Source organism: Durio zibethinus, chromosome 21 (genome assembly GCF_047325235.1).
Source record: "Durio zibethinus cultivar Kanyao isolate XHJ-2024 chromosome 21, ASM4732523v1, whole genome shotgun sequence".
NCBI lineage: Eukaryota > Viridiplantae > Streptophyta > Magnoliopsida > Malvales > Malvaceae > Durio > Durio zibethinus.
Genome location: NC_143182.1, coordinates 2,694,876 through 2,708,934, shown reverse-complemented (window position 1 = coordinate 2,708,934; position 14,059 = coordinate 2,694,876). Strand labels below are relative to the sequence as shown.

General features: G+C 36.4%; 3 protein-coding genes across 3 annotated transcripts; all 3 read right to left on the bottom strand.

Annotated features, from left to right (window-relative positions):
• Positions 1 to 483: 483 nt before the first annotated feature.
• Positions 484 to 1,423, bottom strand: LOC111304789 (late embryogenesis abundant protein At1g64065-like). Its single transcript, XM_022901729.2, has one exon. The coding sequence runs from the start codon at positions 1,291 to 1,293 to the stop codon at positions 634 to 636; it is 660 nt and encodes a 219-aa protein (XP_022757464.2). The 5' UTR covers positions 1,294 to 1,423; the 3' UTR covers positions 484 to 633.
• A 7,782-nt stretch (positions 1,424 to 9,205) lies between these two features.
• On the bottom strand, positions 9,206 to 11,315 carry LOC149512766 (late embryogenesis abundant protein At1g64065-like). The gene is made up of 2 exons (XM_089750921.1): positions 11,176 to 11,315; positions 9,206 to 11,044 (listed from the first exon to the last, which is right to left on the bottom strand). The coding sequence occupies exon 2, from the start codon at positions 10,051 to 10,053 to the stop codon at positions 9,433 to 9,435; it is 621 nt and encodes a 206-aa protein (XP_089607047.1). The 5' UTR covers positions 10,054 to 11,044; positions 11,176 to 11,315; the 3' UTR covers positions 9,206 to 9,432.
• Positions 11,316 to 11,390: 75 nt separating this feature from the next.
• LOC111304787 (late embryogenesis abundant protein Lea14-A) lies at positions 11,391 to 12,777 on the bottom strand. The gene is made up of 2 exons (XM_022901727.2): positions 12,493 to 12,777; positions 11,391 to 11,840 (listed from the first exon to the last, which is right to left on the bottom strand). The coding sequence occupies exons 1-2, from the start codon at positions 12,696 to 12,698 to the stop codon at positions 11,591 to 11,593; spliced, it is 456 nt and encodes a 151-aa protein (XP_022757462.2). The 5' UTR covers positions 12,699 to 12,777; the 3' UTR covers positions 11,391 to 11,590.
• Between the last annotated feature and the right edge of the window lie 1,282 nt (positions 12,778 to 14,059).

Below are 14,059 nucleotides of genomic sequence, written 5' to 3'. Positions count from 1 at the left end.
CAATGAAATTCATTTGAATGCGCTCTGGCCTATGGCTACGCTAGGTCAAATTATTAAGAGCTATTCAATTATTCAAGGAATCAAAGCAAAAAAGATTGAAACAATACAGATCCGACAAATTTTTTTTTTACTAAGTTTGGTTAGAATTTAAGGCATTTGGAGGAAGTACCAATGGCGGTCCCCATTGGCCTTTATATATTTTCCTATGAAACCAACCTACAAGAGACGGGGCCATTGTTTAGAAGTAAAATTTATCATCATAACTTGACAAAGTAACCACTGCACTTGCAGTCCAATGCTGCTCTGCTCTGTTCTGTTCTCTGGCGTCCGAAATTACAATCAAGACAAAAATATAAACCGGTTCCATATAATTCAAGGCCTACTTTCTGCTAAAAACGTGCATTTAATGTTGAATTGATTAATTTTGTGTCAAGAACAAAAAGAAATGTTTTTATGAGGAAAATATAAAGCGATTATACCAAATTCAAAAAGATTTCATGTTAAATTACATCGATTCTTCAATACTAAATTATTAATCTGTCTTCTAACAAGAAAAATTATTATCATACCTCATGTTTGCGTAACTATATAGTATAATGTTATATATATACATAACCAAACATAGCCTAGAGTCTAGAGATCAACCTTTCGCTTGCACTTCTGTTCTTGAATTGCCTGGCTGGAGATGTTAACCGTCATGGAGCAATTCATCTTTACTGTAACATGCCTCTTTATAATGTTGAACATATTCACCCTTCCTCCAATTCTTGAGTAGCTGCTCATAGTCAATGTCCCGGAGCCCACATCCGCAACCAAATTTGGACTGGCCAATAGCCGATCCGTGATAATATCAACAGTAATATTCATCCGCATGGTCCGACGAGCCTTTGCACGGCCTGCAGGACCTCGGGCATCGCCAACTACTGTTCCATAGTAGTAAAGAGTTGTGGTGGTGTTCCTATACTTGAATGATGCGACGTTAGGATTTTTGACAGAAACATCGGCTATTAAGGAGATGTTGGACCCCGGCTTAGGAGTTGTACCATTGATTAGCTCCAGTTTTGTAACTATAACACCGTTCATTTTGATGACTGGATCCTTGACCCGAAACACCGTGAAAATTAAAATTATGATCACCACAGCTTGGATGATCATTAGAGCTGCAATGATACCGCAACATTTGATGCATTTCTTGCGACGAACTGTTTTCAGGTGCAAAGCTGCCTCTCCACCGTCACTGCTTGGAAGGACCGAAGCTGGCGCCAGAGGCCTTACCTGGTCCCTTTCCACCATTGCTACAGGTTGCGAAAGGAAAGGATAGGGTGATTGGTAGGGGAAGGTGGTTTAGGAGATTTTTGGAGGGATCTCATTTGTGGTTTTATAATCTTTTAGTAATGCGAGTGGAAATGTAAGTGGTGGACTTTTGTTTGTTTCAATTGACATCATTTGGTTAGATTTTTTTTGTTTATGTTCATACCCAAGATTTCAAGCTGCTCTATGTTGACTTGAAGCTCATTTTTTATACTTGCATTGCACAGTTGACATCAAAATGGTTTCCTCTTTACTTTTAGTCACAATTAATTTACAAATGAATTGATTCACTTTAAGAAAATGGTTCTCTCCTTTGTCTATTATTTGCTATTTCCAGCCACTAGATTAAATGAATTCTCACGTTGTCTGTAATACGTCAATAATTCTATAGCTAGTCAACATTTAATATTGCTTTTGGCAAAAATGTTTTTAATTTTAATTATGTAGTTGTTTTCAGCAATGGCAAGATTAAATGTTAGTGCGGCCTACCTTGATAAGACAAACGCCTGAATCAAGTTTGGAATTCAACAAACATAATTCCGGGCTTTGACAAATTGATCAACATCAGCGTCATAGTGGCAACCACTAACCATTTTTCCTTGTCATTTCCTAAGTGAATTAACCTAGCAATCAATTTGATAGGGTAGTTTCAAATGTGATATATATTCGACATTTAGCAACCCAAATTGACCATATAAATTTCCTTAACAAATATCAGTAAAAATTGCTTGTTGGGTGTTGGTAGAATATTAGATTTTTAATTTAATGATTAAAGTTTAAATTTTAATAAATTCAAATAAAAATTTTAATAAAAGCTTAAAAAATTGCTGGAGTAATAAGATTAGTGAATTTCCAGGAATTCATGATTTTGTAATGATTGTAATTTGCAGGCTGGTAATTTTCACGATGGAATTTAGGTATAATTTGTAATAGGAGAACATGGAAGCCGCCTTTGAGAATGTTGATTTTGACTTGGCCAAATCCTAACCATTTAGTCACCGCGCAATATTCCTAATCAAGCTTCTAGATGAAAATTTATCTAAATTAACAATTTATGGAGAGATATAAATTTACAATTCGCCATAAACACACAAGCAAAAAATTCTACTCTCTTTGACTTTCAACCAAACAGCCAAGTAGACACGACTGCACAACCTTGGCCGGGTTAGGCCATAAATCTTTGCTGTCGCCTGACGAAATGCAAGGATAATCTTTTTTTGCCCTTTAATTTTGTGGACCAAGTTCGAAAAGTGGAGCCCGAGTGCAGTCCACCAACCCCCAAAGTCCAAACCCCGGCGGGGTCCGTTTTGGTTAAAAAGTTGGACCAGATTTTTCTTATTTACTTGTTAGATTAAAAAAAATCAAAATTATATGGTGGAAGAGGTTAACCAATCTAAGAAATTTGCTGGTGTCATCGTGCATGTGACTGATACTGCACCGAAAAATGATCATATGCAGCAGTTTGATTCAAGCTAAGCATTCAAAAGAAAGCTAATACAATACAAGTTAAGGTTGTTACGCCTGAAGCAATAATCACAACAATATAAAAATAATAGATAGCAATCAATAATCAAATACGCAAGAAAAATAAAGTATACCAAGATTTACGTGAAAAACCTTCCAATGTAGAGGAAAAAAATCACGGGTCATCAGAAAAATCTTCACTATCAAATAATAGTTATACAAAGTTCTTCTCTAGCTAAAACTAGAGCTAATCAACAACTAGAGAAACAATTGGAAAAATCTCACCAAATAAATGACTCAACAAATATACCCTAGATTTGTTCCTAGAGAGCTTCAAACCCGATCTTCACCGTTCAGAATGTAGAACTCTGAATCATAAACCTCCTGACAAGGTTCCAACTCAATCGGACCACGGATAGACTTCCGTTCAACCAACTCTCTCTTCTTTTTTTTCTCTTTCTGTTTTTCCTAGCTTTTCTTCTTTCTCTGCTTGGTTTTCGACATACACCTAAAACAACCCCACCTCTTTTTTATTAAGTAGCTAGGGCTCTGTGTAAAATAAAAGATCAAGGCCCATGGCTTTTACTTGGTCCAAAATCACTTACATGGGACTAGACCCCATTTTCCTAACAATTTTCCCCTCCAGCCCCATTAGGAGGAGATTCATCACCATAGCAGTTTCATTTGGAACTTACCTTGGCCAGGGAACTCATTCCGGTCAAGTTACTGCAAAGCTCAAGCTTTTTTCTGGAAAGTATCTTAGTTAACATATCTGCTACATTCTTATCAGTATGGACTTTCTTCAATAACATCTGCTGTTCTTCAGTCACTGAACGTAACCAATGATATCTAACATCAATGTGCTTTGTTCTAGCATGGTACATGATATTTTTACTCAAATCTAAAGCACTCTGGCTATCACAAAATATCACATACGCTTTCTGATTCAACCTCAATTCAATAAGAAAACGTTTCATCCAAAGCATTTCTTTACATGCTTCAGTTGCTGCAATATACTCAGCTTCTGTAGTTGACAAAGCAACACACTTCTGTAACTTAGACTACCAAGATACAGCTCCTCCTGTAAAAGTGAATAAATACCCTGAAGTAGATTTCCTACCATCAAGATCGTCTGCCATGTCAGCATCAGTAAACCCTTCTAGAATTGGTTGTGAAACTCCATAAGTCAAGCACATTTTTGAGGTACCCCTCAAATATCTAAAAATTCATTTCACTACTTCCCAGTGAACCTTCCCTGGATTAGAAAGAAATCTGCTCACTACACCAACTGCATGAGCAATGTCAGGCCTTGTACAAACCATAAGATACATTAAAGAACCGACTACAGAAGAATAAAAAATACTAGACATAGCTAGTTGCTCTTCCTTAGACACTGGACAAGATTTCTTACTTAGATGAAAATGGTTGGCAAGTGAACTGCTAACTGATTTAGCATGTTGCATGTTGAATCTACCAAGCACTCGTTCAACATACTTTTCCTGTGACAACCACAGCTTTCCAACTCTCCTATCCCGGATAATGTCCATACCAAGAATCTGTTTTACTGGACCTAAATCTTTCATATCAAAAGACTTAGACAATTGTTTTTTCAACCTGTAAACCATACTAGCATCTTGTCCTACAATCAACATATCATCAACATATAATAATATGATAATTAAGTTACCATTAGAAAATTATTTAACATACACACAAGAATCCGCTGCTGTTCTTTTATAATTATGACTCACCATAAAAGAATCAAACTTCTTGTACCACTGTCGCAGAGCTTGTTTCAAGCCATACAAGCTTTTCTTCAATTTGCAAACTAAGTATTCTTTCCCTTTCACTTCAAAACCCTCAGGCTAATTCATATAAATGTCCTCCTGTAAATCACCATGCAAAAAAGTAGCTTTAACATCAAGTTGCTCAAGTTCAAGATTCAAACTAGCTGCTAATCCCAGTATCACTCGAATAGAACTCATTTTTACAACTGGAGCAAAAATCTCATCAAAATCGATGCCTGATTTCTGAGAAAAACCTTTTACTACCAATCGAGCTTTGTACCTCACTAGTTTGTCACCATCCTTTTTCAATTTGAACACCCATTTATTCTTTAATAGCCTCTCCCTGTTAGAAGTTTAACAAGATCATAAGTACCATTCTTTCGCAATGACTCCATCTCTTCTTTCATTGCTTTTAACCAGTGCTCTCTATCTGGAGTAGCCTGCACATCTTGAAAGTTTTTTGGCTCCCCTTCACTGGTAACTAAAATAAAATTTGAACTTGGATACCTAGTAGATGGCCTGTTCTCTCTAGTAGATCTCCCGGGCTGAGACTCTACATCACTTGATGCTGAAGGTAGCTCCCTCTACTCAACACTCTCAGGTAGAGAGGATTGCTCCCCCTGCTTAAAACTAATAGCATCTAGCTATCACCAACTATGGCTGGCTCATTCATATCTCCAAGTTCTGTTTCTTGCTCATTTTCACCATCTGTGGCTCTTTCCTGTGAAATCTCTGTCGGTGTTGAAACATCACACTTAACAGTAACTCATGTAGTCTTCTCATTTTTCTCAAGGTCTGCTATGGTTTTTTTTTTCATGAAAGACCACATCTATGCTTCTGACTATTTTTTTTTTACTGGATCCCATACCCTATAGCCAAATTCTTCATCATCATATCCTACAAACACACACTGTGTAGCTTTACTGTCAAGCTTTGATCTCTGCTCTTTCGGCACATGCATGAATGCTTTACACCTAAAAACTTTCAAGTGAGAGTATGAAGTATCTTTCCCTATCCACACTCTTTCTAGAATGTCAAAGCCCAAAGGAACTGATGGTGACCTGTTAAGTAAATAATAAGCTGTGTTGACTGCTTCACCCCAGAATGGCTTTGGTAATTTTGTCATCCTTAACATACATCTGACTTTTTTCACAATGGTGCGATTTATTCTTTCAGCTATACTATTATGCTGCGGTATTTCAGGTTCTGTCCTCTCATGCCTGATCCCATACTTTGAGCAATACTTTTCAAAGCCTTTAGATGTATATTCCTCACCATTATCAGTTCGAATACACTTCAAGGGTAACCCTGTCATCCTTTCAACCATGGCATGAAATTTTTAAAAATACTGCAGTACCTGACTTTTGTATTTCAACATATACACCCAAATCTTACGTGAAGCATCATCAATAAAAGTAACAAAATATCTGCTACCACCTAATGACTCAACCTCAATGGGACCACATACATCAGAATAAATTAATTTCAATATATTTTCTTTTTTCTGAGAACTTTTACGAAAAAAAACTCTATGATGCTTACCAAACAAATAATAATCACATGAATCGAGAGACATACCTTTGGTCAAGGGAATGAAAGAGTGCCTTGCCAAAACTTATAACCCATTTTCACTCATGTGTGCCAGCCTCATGTGTCACAAGTTTGCTGAAGCATCATTTTCAATGGTATTTACCTGGTTACCGTTCAATTGCATCCATGTCTTATACATTGTGCAGTATAGTTTTCTCCTTGCAACTACCATAGATCCTTTGAGAAGCTTTCACTGTCCATTCTTTTGTCGGCTTTCATATCCCTCCTTATCAAAGATATTAATAGCAAGCAAGTTCATTCTCATATCTGGAATGTGTCTGACATCCCTCAAAGTCAACATGCAGCCTATACTAGTTTGTACAATAATATCATCAATCCCAACAATCTGTGACACACTCTTGTTTTCCATCTTGATACAACAAAAGTCTCATGTTTTGTAGGTTGTAAACAACTCTCTTTTAGGAACACAATGATATGCCACTCATGTGTCAACTATCCACTCAATGCCAGGATCACTAACATGATTACAATCACCATGTGTATAAATCAAAGTAACTGAATCACTATCTAAATTCACTGCTGTAACATTGTCATCATCTGAACTCTTGTCTTTCTCATCTTTTCGCTCTTGCTTTAAGATTCTACAGTTTCGTTTTATATGACCCGTCTTACCACAATGGAAACACTTCACTTTACCTCTAGATTTGGATCTATGTTTAGACTTACCACGACTTTTTGAGTCCTGACCTCTGTCGATGTTTCTACCCCTATTCTCTGTGACTAGAGCTTGATTCTCAGGGTCTACATCTTTTCGCCTCGCTTCTTCATTAAGCATACTGTCTTTTATCATCTCCAATGTCACCTTATAATCAGGAGCTGAATTAAGAACAGTCACAACTAGAGTATTCCAGCTGTCTGGCAATGAACTCAAAAGAAATAACACCTTCATTTCATCATCAATCTTAAGTTTTATAGTAGTCATCCGATTAAATATATCTTAAAAATCACTCAAGTGCTCTGTAACAGATCGTCTATCCCTGTACTATAAAGTTACAATCTTTTTAACAAGCATAACTTTATTCATACCTATTTTTCTCTCATACAATGCTGCCAATTTTTTTCAAACAATGTGAGCATCTGACTCCTGCGCTACATGATGGAACACGCTGATATCAACCCATTTTTTGATTGTAGCCAGCGTCTTTCTACCTAGCTTCTTCCAGCTTTCATCTTTCATATCCGTTAGTTTAGCCGAATCACCCAATACTGGCTCATACAAATCTTTGCAGTATAGATGATCTTCCATTATAGGCTTCCAAATTGAATAATTCGATGCTGTCAATTTTATCATGAAACATGTATCACCCTCCATGATCTCAAACAGAATTTACTTCTATCCTGGGTTGCTTCTGTATCGATGTCTCAAAATAACCCTCGCTCTGATACCATTTGTTGCGCCTGAAGCAATAATCACAACAATACAGAAGCAATAGACAGCAATCAATAATCAAATACGTAGGAAAAATAAAGCACACCAAGATTTACGTGGAAAACCCTCCAGTGTAGAGGGAAAAAACTACCGGCCACCAGAAAAATCTTCACTATCAAATAATAATTATACAAAGTTCTTCTCTAGCTAAAACTAGAGCTAATCAACAACTAGAGAAACAATTGGAGAAATCTCACCAAATAAGTGACTCAACAAATACACCATGGATTTGTTCCTAGAGAGCTTCAAACCCGATCTTCATCGTTCAGAATGTAGAACTCTGAATCATAAAGCTCCTGACAAGGTTCCAACTCAATCGAACCACGGATCGACTTCCGTTCAACCAACTCTCCCTTCTTTTTTTTCTCTCTCTACTTTTCCTGACTTTTCTTCTTTCTCTGCTTGGTTTTCGACATACACCTAAAACAACCCCACCTCTTTTTTATTAAGTAGCTAGGGCTCTGTGTAAAATAAAAGATCAAGACTCATGGCCTTTACTTGTTCAAAACCACTTATATGGGATTGGACCCTATTTTCCTAACAAAGGCATAACCGTAAAAGCTAATTTAGTCAACTAAAAAAGAACACTGACAAAAATAGCGAGACCCCATTTCAGAGAAGAACAATTCATCAGAAAAAACAGCAAATACTTCGAACACCACTTGATTTTCTCGTTAACAGGACAAAAAAAAAATACAAGTATCAAGACCAGCATTGCAGCAATACTCCCGTAAAATGCAATTTTCTGTTGTTGATAAAACTCGTCGCACTTCCGGATAGCTACTTCTACACCGATATCTCTCTTTCGTTCATTGAAAGATCTTAGTAGAAATTCACCATTCTCTTTAGCAGCCATAACAATTAACAAGTTTGCAAACAGCAAATGCCAAATGCCAGCTCTTCTTATTTCTTTCTTTCCATTTATTTGGGAAAAAAAGTGTAGTTCTATTGTAAGAAGACGTTTCTCTATTTGACAGGCTGATCCCTGCTTTAGTTCTTTGAAAATGAATTTTCATTTGTTCAGAATACCATTATTGGCGTTGGTCACCGGAAAGAGATGCCAATAGGAAATGTCTGTAATTTGGAGGAAGCAACCAGTGAAAAGCAAGGAAGCTTTTCCAAAAATTGACAACAAATTATTTATATATACTGAATATGTAATTAGCTGCAGGGTAAGAGAAAACGTTGAAGCAGCTTGGCAATCACGTGAAAATGACCAGGGTCCACTACCTGGACAGGGATTTGGTCAGGGAATAAAGGCATATTATTCTTCTGATTGTTTAACTTCTCTGAGCTAACAGTCAGATTCCACCAACTTGTTCGACCTTATTCGTGCCCATTCTGCTATGCACTGTAATTAGAACCATTTCCCAGACCCATTAAGGCTTACACATGTAGGCCTTGTTGATTGTTCGGAGAGATACTTGTAAGAGAATAATTAAGGTGAAAAACTGAAATGTTCAAATATCACTGTACCAAAAACTGCTGCATCTGATAATGTATGACAACTTCAAGTTAAACATTTTATGGCTTTGTTCCAAATCACATTCTTCTTTGAGAAAATAGCTTATAAAAGTACACACAAACCATCAAGGACTGTTACTTATAAGCTAGCCATGAGGGATTTGTTAATCTCATTTCATATTTTAGAACATTTTCCACCATAAGAGGATAATTAAATAGCCATACATCTTCCGGCACTCTACCCTAAGCCTTTAGTATAATTATTGTATATATAACAAACAGTATATAACTGACATAATGCAATACAGAGACCTTTGCCTTTTTATGAAACTAACTTGAGTTAGATTCGTTGCTTGCCACGACAGGTCAGCGGCAATAGATGTCTGAAATTGCCTTCCTAGTTAAATTAAGCATCAATCTGCAGTTCACCTCTCCACTTCTTCGTTTCTTGATCATCTTCATCATATTTACTTCTCCACTCAACCTGATATAGCTATGCACAGCCAAAAGCCCTAAATCCATATCAGAAACCAAACTTCTATTAGTCCCCAACCCTCCAAACTTACCCTCAATATCAACCCCAAACCAACCCTTCTGCCTCGTGTTAATACGCCCACCTGAAACCTCTTCTCTTCCAATTATTGCACCTTCATAAGACAAAATGACAGCACTCTGATCGTATTTGAATTCACCCCAATTTTGATTTCTTACCACAAGTTCTTCCCTCAGTGTCACATTGATGCTTGCCGGTACGCCAGGAACCAAGCTAATATTCTTAATAGTCACCGAATGCAACTTAATATCAAGGTCTTTGAATTGAAACACAGTAAGTACAAGCACACCAAAGACTACTACATGAAGCAAAATACCTGCAATTAAAATGCCGCAGCATTTGGCTCGTCCTTGCTTTGGAAACGCCTTCGGTGATAAATTAATCTCCAATTCTTCATCGTTCTTCTCAAGCTTTGATTGATCCTTGGCGTCCATATGTTTGATCCTAGAATGCTATGAGCAATGATGATCTTTTTTTTTTTTTGTTCCTTTGGTGGGAAATTTAAGAGGCAGTTGGAATTACTGTAAGACATGAGAGGGTCACGAAATTTCCATCAAGACTGGAAAGAAATTAGAGTTGTTGTAAGCGTTGCTTTTGACTTTTGAGCCTTCACACTTTAAATTTCACCAATTAATGCTGTTATTTTTTTCGATTCCTGTGACTGTCATTGTCCGAGAAAGGTCAAGCACTATAAAATATTAAAAGCAGAGAAATAAGGAGAACTTTGTTTTTATCCTCCTCCCTTCTTTTCCCCGGCATCTGGCCCTGAGAAGAAGGGACAAATTGTTTGTCTCCATCAGCACTTAACATGCTTGGCGATTTGTCAAATTTCACTATAGATTTTAGAAGAAAAATAATTAAAAAATGTTAAAGCCAAGGATACTAGAAGTCTGGACTCTGGAACACGCTTGAGAACCTCGAGTCAAACTGTACCGAGAAGAAACGTGGAAATGCGGGGTATCGATCCCCGTACCTCTCGCACTTAACATGCTTGGTGATTTGTCAAAATTCATTCTAGATTTTAGAAGAAAAATAATTAAAAAATGTTAAAGCCAAGGATACTAGAGGTCTGGACTCTGGAACACGCTTGAACCTCGAGTCAAACTGCACCGAGAAGAAACGTGGAAATGCGGGGATCGATCCCCGTACCTCTCGCATGCTAAGCGAGCGCTCTACCATCTGAGCTACAGCCGCTGACATTTTAACATAGGAGTTTTCTTATATATATAAGAAGACAAGTTTATCCTGTTTCCGCATTTCTTTCAAGAAAGAGTTCATGTTCGGAAAAAAATAAAATAAACCTACTAGGGACAAACCAATGTCCAGCAGCCACCTCAAATAGTAGCAAGTAAAGCACCCTAGTATGTGAACTAATGGAAACATCCATTGATAGCGATCAGTTGTTTGAAGCACTACAAATATCATCTGGAAAGGACAGCCAACAGTAGTTTTTTATTAACATTCTTCCAAATAACTCTAAACCTAGAACTTCTTGGTTGATAGAAAATTAATATTGCCATCATTCCATTACCAGCAATAGCTTTAAAACCACTCACCGGCATAATTAACTTTTGCCAAAGATTGTTAATGTAAGTTTCGGAGGACCCGTCTTGGACAAGGCTGGCAAAGTTATGGTCATTTCATTAATGACGCTACAACAGTTCTACTTCGGGTGAGGGAAATGATCACATTGTCCCATCTGAGACGGGGAGGCCATACATTGGCCATGTACAATCCAAAGAGTGCACGGATAGACTTGAATTTAATTAAATGCAGCGGAAAGTAAATTATACTCTCTGATAAAATGAAACTGAAAACTAATACATAAAGCAAACTATTCTGATTCTTTAAAAAAAAAGTAAATTTGGGAATTAACTTTGATCTGTTGTAGAAGACAAAAGATATTCAAAAGCACAGTATTTTGACATATCCTTCAAGTTGCTTAGAAATCATAAGAGAGAAATAATTAATTCAAAAGATGTCTCTGAGAGTGGGAAGCTTGATCTCTCCTTTCTGAGAGAGAGGGATAGTGATGTCACCAATGAGAGGAAGATCAATGGTGAGTCCCAACTCCAATTCATAGTCAATGTCCCAATCTGCACCAACGTCCCTTACCAAGCTTATCAATATGTTATGTGGCACCTTCACTGGCACGTCCAGCATCGTCGTGTCGCTGGCCTTCAATGACCCCGGGTCTGGTATTGTCCCAGATGCAATCACCCTACCCCAAATACAAATAATCAATAACTAAAACAAATGCCACATGATTTTTTTTCCAAAGTCTTAGACGGTTCATTTACTGGAATATTATTTGTAATCTAAGCATATTCACAAGAAAGATTCTTTGAAAGCACAATATCTTATTCTACAATTGATTATTGCCTTTGATGTCCACCATTTAATTCACCCTAGCTCCAACAGGCCATTATTCCAAAAAAAAAAAAAAAAGGTGGGAGGGGGGGGGGAGAAAAGCCATAAGAAAGGGATCTTATTCTTGCTGATAAATGAGTGCATATATGCATCCTGCCATTCTCTATATACATAATTTTTTGTCCTTTTCTTTTCCCATTTCAAACTCCAACCATAAAAGGATTAAGAACACAAATCAGAATGAATAGATCGATCTAAGTTCAACCAAAATTTATCAAACACTAGCTTGATCCCATTATCTTTATAATAAAAAGTGTTGAAGGGAAATTGGGAATAAGTTTCGTATATTAGCATCCAATGGTGCAACTTCAAATCAATGCCTTGATCACAAGGCCGGGTGAGTTCACATAACGAAATCCAAAATCAAATCTTTACAAAACAAAAAGGGATAAAGAAAGTGAAAAATAGAAAATCGATGTTGAGAGAAGGAAAGTGGATCAAACCTGCCAGCACTTTTGAAAGTATAAGAGATCTCACAAATGGGGATAGAATGACTATAGGGATTGCTGCAAGAGACTTTAGCTCCATATTCGATGCCCTCACGGCTCACATGTTTCAGATCAACGTCCGTAAGGCTAGCCTCTGGCTTCTTCATGTTGGCTATCTTCTCTGCCACAAAGTTCTTCGCCTTGTCCACCAACTGCGACATTCCGTGAGAACTCAAGAGTTTTAGATTTTTAGGGTTTTGTTCAAGGGTTCGATGACTTAGGCTGTGATCTGAGGAGCGTCCCAAGGTTTGTTCTTTTATAGGGGGTCATCTGGGTTCATGACGTGTAATTGAGATTTTGCTTGGTGGGTCAACACATTTTGAATAGACGTGTAGAGATCGTGGTTTTTCCGTGGAAGGAGATCTGTGCTTTTTGACCTTTGGTTCGATTGTTGCCTTTATTCTTTTTGCAAGCTTTCTTTATATGTATAGGAAATTGAGTTAACTGAAGAATTTCATTTCAAAATGTTCTTTCCTCGTTTCAAGTTTTTCAAAAGTACAAATCCCGATAAGAGAAATTCTCCAAATTTAATACATTTTCGAGAGTAGGTAATGCAGAATTTCACGCCTAATATAATCCCATTGTATGGACTTATCAATCATAAAAAAATGTCGTAAATATTTTTTTTCACAAATTTACTAAATTCAACATAAATAAATTTATTTTGATAGATCACAAAAAGAATATACCGATCAAACTAAAAAAATTTTTATGTTCAATAAAAAATATCACAAATGCTTCATAAAAAAGAAAAATATGCAAACGAATGCAATTTATTTTGATGGTTTGAATTATCAATTATAATTTCCCATTTGTAATTAAGCTCTAATATCCTTTTCCAATGCTGCAATTTTGATGTTTCAAGGTGAGATTATTGGTTAACTCGATGCCATTTTGGATATAAGTTGGCGTTTCTATATATTTTCTTTAAAGAATTCGTTTATCAATCAGAAAAAGAAGGCAAAGGAAAGTATTAATTAGGCAACCAAAAATAAGAAATGAAATAGAAACTAATTACCTCCATTGATAGTTGCTGGACTCACAAATCACTTACAATTGAAAGAAACTCGACAAATTGTTGCAAGTGGCAAAGAGAATAATGCAAATTCTTTTATTTGAAAGTAAAATTTTACCCTGCCATTGTCTCAAATTCCGGCTTCTTCTTTTTCTCCCCCACTAGAGTCTGGACACCTCTTTAATTTTGTGCGATTCATGTGGGAATGTGGCGTTTTAAAAATTCCAATCCTTTTTCCTATTTTCATGCTGCTTTTATGAATGATTCTTGATGAATAATAAAAATAAATATATATATATATATATATCACACAAAAAAATATGTGTCTTTATTAATGATGATTGATTCAAGGGGCAAAAGTGTGTATTATTTTTTTTTTTGTATGGGTTTAAATCTGCTAGTAAGTTATAAAAAAAATATTTTTTTGTAAATTTGTATTATGTAGATAAATTTACTTAAATTTCTTCGAAAAGAAAATGTGTTAAGTAAAATAAAAAAAAATAATTT

Bases quoted from the DNA above. Each gene is read 5' to 3' on its own strand.
- LOC111304789 (XM_022901729.2), bottom strand. From the start codon at position 1,293: ATGGTGGAAAGGGACCAGGTAAGGCCTCTGGCGCCAGCTTCGGTCCTT.
- LOC149512766 (XM_089750921.1), bottom strand. From the start codon at position 10,053: ATGGACGCCAAGGATCAATCAAAGCTTGAGAAGAACGATGAAGAATTG.
- LOC111304787 (XM_022901727.2), bottom strand. From the start codon at position 12,698: ATGTCGCAGTTGGTGGACAAGGCGAAGAACTTTGTGGCAGAGAAGATA. The intron at 11,841-12,492 runs GTTTGATCCACT...TATTTGGGGTAG, and splicing joins ACTTTCAAAAGTGCTGGCAG to GGTGATTGCATCTGGGACAA.